Consider the following 3,324-nt stretch of genomic DNA (forward strand, 5'->3'; position numbering starts at 1 on the left):
GTCGGACGGCACCCTGTCCTGGTCGTCCCGTTCGTCTTACACTTGGTTGTTTTTTATTGTTTATCGTTTTATCGAGGCTTTTTGATAACGAGTCCAACAACAGGAACTTTGTCAATACTTGGTTCTCCTGATTGGACGGGAGTCACCCCAGCCCGATTAGTGAACTGTTCGAGACGAAGTTCTTGTTTAACCCGAAATCGATGAACCTCGTGGGTAGGATCGGATCTTGAGCTAACGTAACCACAGAATGAGTAGTATGTCGACACAAGGCCCGATTCCACCGGTTTTGAGTGTATTGAGTGTAAAAGAGTTGAAAGAAAGTTGGAAAACCATCTTTCAATCCTTTCTTTGGTGAAAATGTTTAGATATTCTAGCGATCTTTGTTTGTTTATGTGGAAATCGGTTAGATAAGTTGTTCTTGGTGGGTTGAGGCCAAAACATGAAGTTCTTCAAGAACACCTGATGACGTCATCCTAGAACACCTTGAATCTTGGTGATTTCACGGTTAAAAGTTAAGATTCAAAAGATAGAAAGGTGTAGGAGTGCGTGTAGATCAAGAAGGTACAAGATTTAAGACGAGATCTTACCTGAATCGAGAGAAATCTGAGAAAAGGTGAGGAGAGCGTGCTGTTCGGTCAGAGAGTTTCCAGAAATGGAAAGTGTGAAAGTGACATGGGTATTTGGTGGCCTGATCGATCGGTCGCCTGTTTTCGAGTGTTCGGTGCGACGAGTTTTGCTGTTTCGATCTCGATTGTGAGCGTCGTGATGCGATGGAGTTTCCTAGTCAAATTACTTTTAATCCCAACTACTCATATCGAGCACTGTCTCTTCTCCACTAATTATCATACTATATCAACATACAATCACCCTTAATTCGTATTCGTTTTGCGATTGCGATTCGATTGCGATTGAGTTTGATTGCGTTCCGATTGATCACCACACATTACATAAATAAACATGCACAAGAAACACATAAGGCACACACACACACGTATAGTAATCACCAAAATGCGTAATTCGAGTTTGCGAGCGCGATGTTAATTAGATTAGATTGATTAGCGTTTAATTGACTTTATCGCATTGTTACTTCCTATTATTCACAGTCGTAAAGCGATTCGTAGCGGTGAATATACTTCGATTACTGCGATTATAATTACTTACTCCACATAATGCAACTAACGTAACATAAAATAGACTATATATAGTTAAAGAAGTCAAAACAGGAATTGAGCAAGGAGAGACAGATTGCAATTAGCAATCTTTTCTTCCTTTGACTTCAATCTCGACTTTGACTTTGACTTTCGAAACACTAGGGTGTTACAATGCAATAAATAGCTTTTACAATCAGCAACTTCCACTTCTAAGGGTACTAACATCTTTTCAAGCTTAAAAGATGGATGAACTAATAATTTATTCGAAATAAACGATCTACTAGCCCCGAAATCAAATAAAACATTCATAGGCATAGAGTTAAATAAGAATATACCTGAAACCACATCCGGGCTAGTGTTAGCTTCATCCGAGGTTAACTGGAACATCCTTCCACGAGCCTTGGAAAGCTCATCCTTCTTTCCATCTTTCTTTGCCCCTTGTTGAAGTTTCGGGCATTCTGCTTTAATGTGCCCTGTTTGATAGCAATTATAGCACGTTTTTGGATTCTCGGGGCACTTATAATACGGATGTCCCTCTTGCCCACATTTATAGCACCCTTTCTTTCCCAGCAAACATTCACCTGAATGATGTTTCCCGCACGTCTTACAAGTCGGGATTCCACTACTTGTCTTCCCTTTCCTATTTTGATCGTGATATCTTGCCTTTTTGATGGGTTTCGGTTGGTAGTCTTCTCCGCCACCCTTTTCTCCTCCCGTTCAACCTGCCTTCTTAACTCAATCTCCCTATCTCTTGCGCAGTCGATTAACTCACTCAACGTTTCACACTTGGAGGGATTTACGAACTCACGATATTCAGCCTTTAACATAGCATGATAACGTAAAATTCTCGACCTCTCGGTCCCCGCTATCTCCCCACAAAACTTCACCTTGTCAAGGAACTTATTCGTTATCTCGTCAATCGTTTCATCCTTTTGTCGAAGACGTAAGAAGTCTTCTTGAATCTTATCAATTGCGGATTGTGGGCTATGATATTTCAGAAATGGTTCCTTGAACTCTTGCCACGTTAATGTTTGTACTTTATCATCCCCCAATTCCTTCGAATATGCGTCCCACCAATCCTTTGCTTGGAGTTGTAGGGGACCCGTAGCAAACATTACTTGATCCTCCACTTCGCATCTACTTCTCACAAACACGGCCTCGGTGCTTGAAATCCATCTTCGACAGGTTATCGGATCAATTTCCCCTTTATATGGCAAAGGGTTACATGCCATAAATTCCTTATACGTGCACCTTCGAGTGCTTTTCTTCATTTGCAGTTCATTGATCATTTCCTTTAGCTCTTCAACTTTGGACATCACTAATTTGTTGACTATTCCCAACACTTGACCTTCAACTTCTTGAGCTAGCCGAGGAATACTAGCCTCTGTTACCCTCCCTACTTCTTCCACAATTCTTTAGTTTATTGCTTCATGTTGTGTCGCTATATCATCATTCACGTTTACATTATCCGCCATCTACATAAAACATTTATCTCATTCATTAGATTTTTCTTTTCATACACCTCTTCACCGTATTTGAACTCATGTTAGCATATTACATTCAATTTACCATTCATACTTCATGCCTTATCGTCATTGACGATTATATCATATCGTGTAGATCAAAACCTTTGATCACGACGATTTACTTTTTCATCATGCCGTAAACATATATACTTTCCATTATCTTTCTTAATATCAAATTTTCCTTTAAACATTACTTATAAGGCCTTAGAAATTGGTTAAAACAAGTTCCCTATTCAAAATAAACAAACAAAAAAAATTTGCCAGCATTTGTGGAGCTCGCGGGCCGCGAAGGCTCGACCTCCATGTGGTCGCGGGCCGCGACAATGGCCGCGTTATGCGACAGTAAGATCAGATAGGGGTCGCGCGACGCGAGGCCCTCTTTTTGACAGTAGGTTTCGTTCTTTTATAGCTGCAGATACCCAGCTCCAAAATTTTCCAACATTAAATCTTTAAAACTTCATATCTTTAGTTCTACTAGTCCGTTTTACTTAATTTTATTTCCTACGGGTCCCTAATTTAATTGTGGACCCGTTTAGCATTGTCGTTCACCTTAAAACTCGGTTTAAAGCGAATAACTTATAAATCTCCTTTCTATTTCTAACTACAAGCATAATCAGATTTACAACATACCACTTTCAAATCATTTA

General features: G+C 39.9%; 1 protein-coding gene across 1 annotated transcript; it reads right to left on the reverse strand.

Annotated features, from left to right (window-relative positions):
* Nucleotides 1–1,525: 1,525 nt before the first annotated feature.
* On the reverse strand, nucleotides 1,526–2,467 carry LOC110907274. Its single transcript, XM_022152276.1, has one exon. It carries the CDS (start codon nucleotides 2,465–2,467, stop codon nucleotides 1,526–1,528), a length of 942 nt encoding a protein of 313 aa, XP_022007968.1.
* Nucleotides 2,468–3,324: the final 857 nt, after the last annotated feature.

Source organism: Helianthus annuus, chromosome 14, assembly GCF_002127325.2.
Source record: "Helianthus annuus cultivar XRQ/B chromosome 14, HanXRQr2.0-SUNRISE, whole genome shotgun sequence".
Lineage (NCBI taxonomy): Eukaryota > Viridiplantae > Streptophyta > Magnoliopsida > Asterales > Asteraceae > Helianthus > Helianthus annuus.

Excerpts from the sequence above, each read along its gene's own strand:
- LOC110907274 (XM_022152276.1), bottom strand. The coding sequence starts at position 2,467 with ATGTCCAAAGTTGAAGAGCTAAAGGAAATGATCAATGAACTGCAAATG.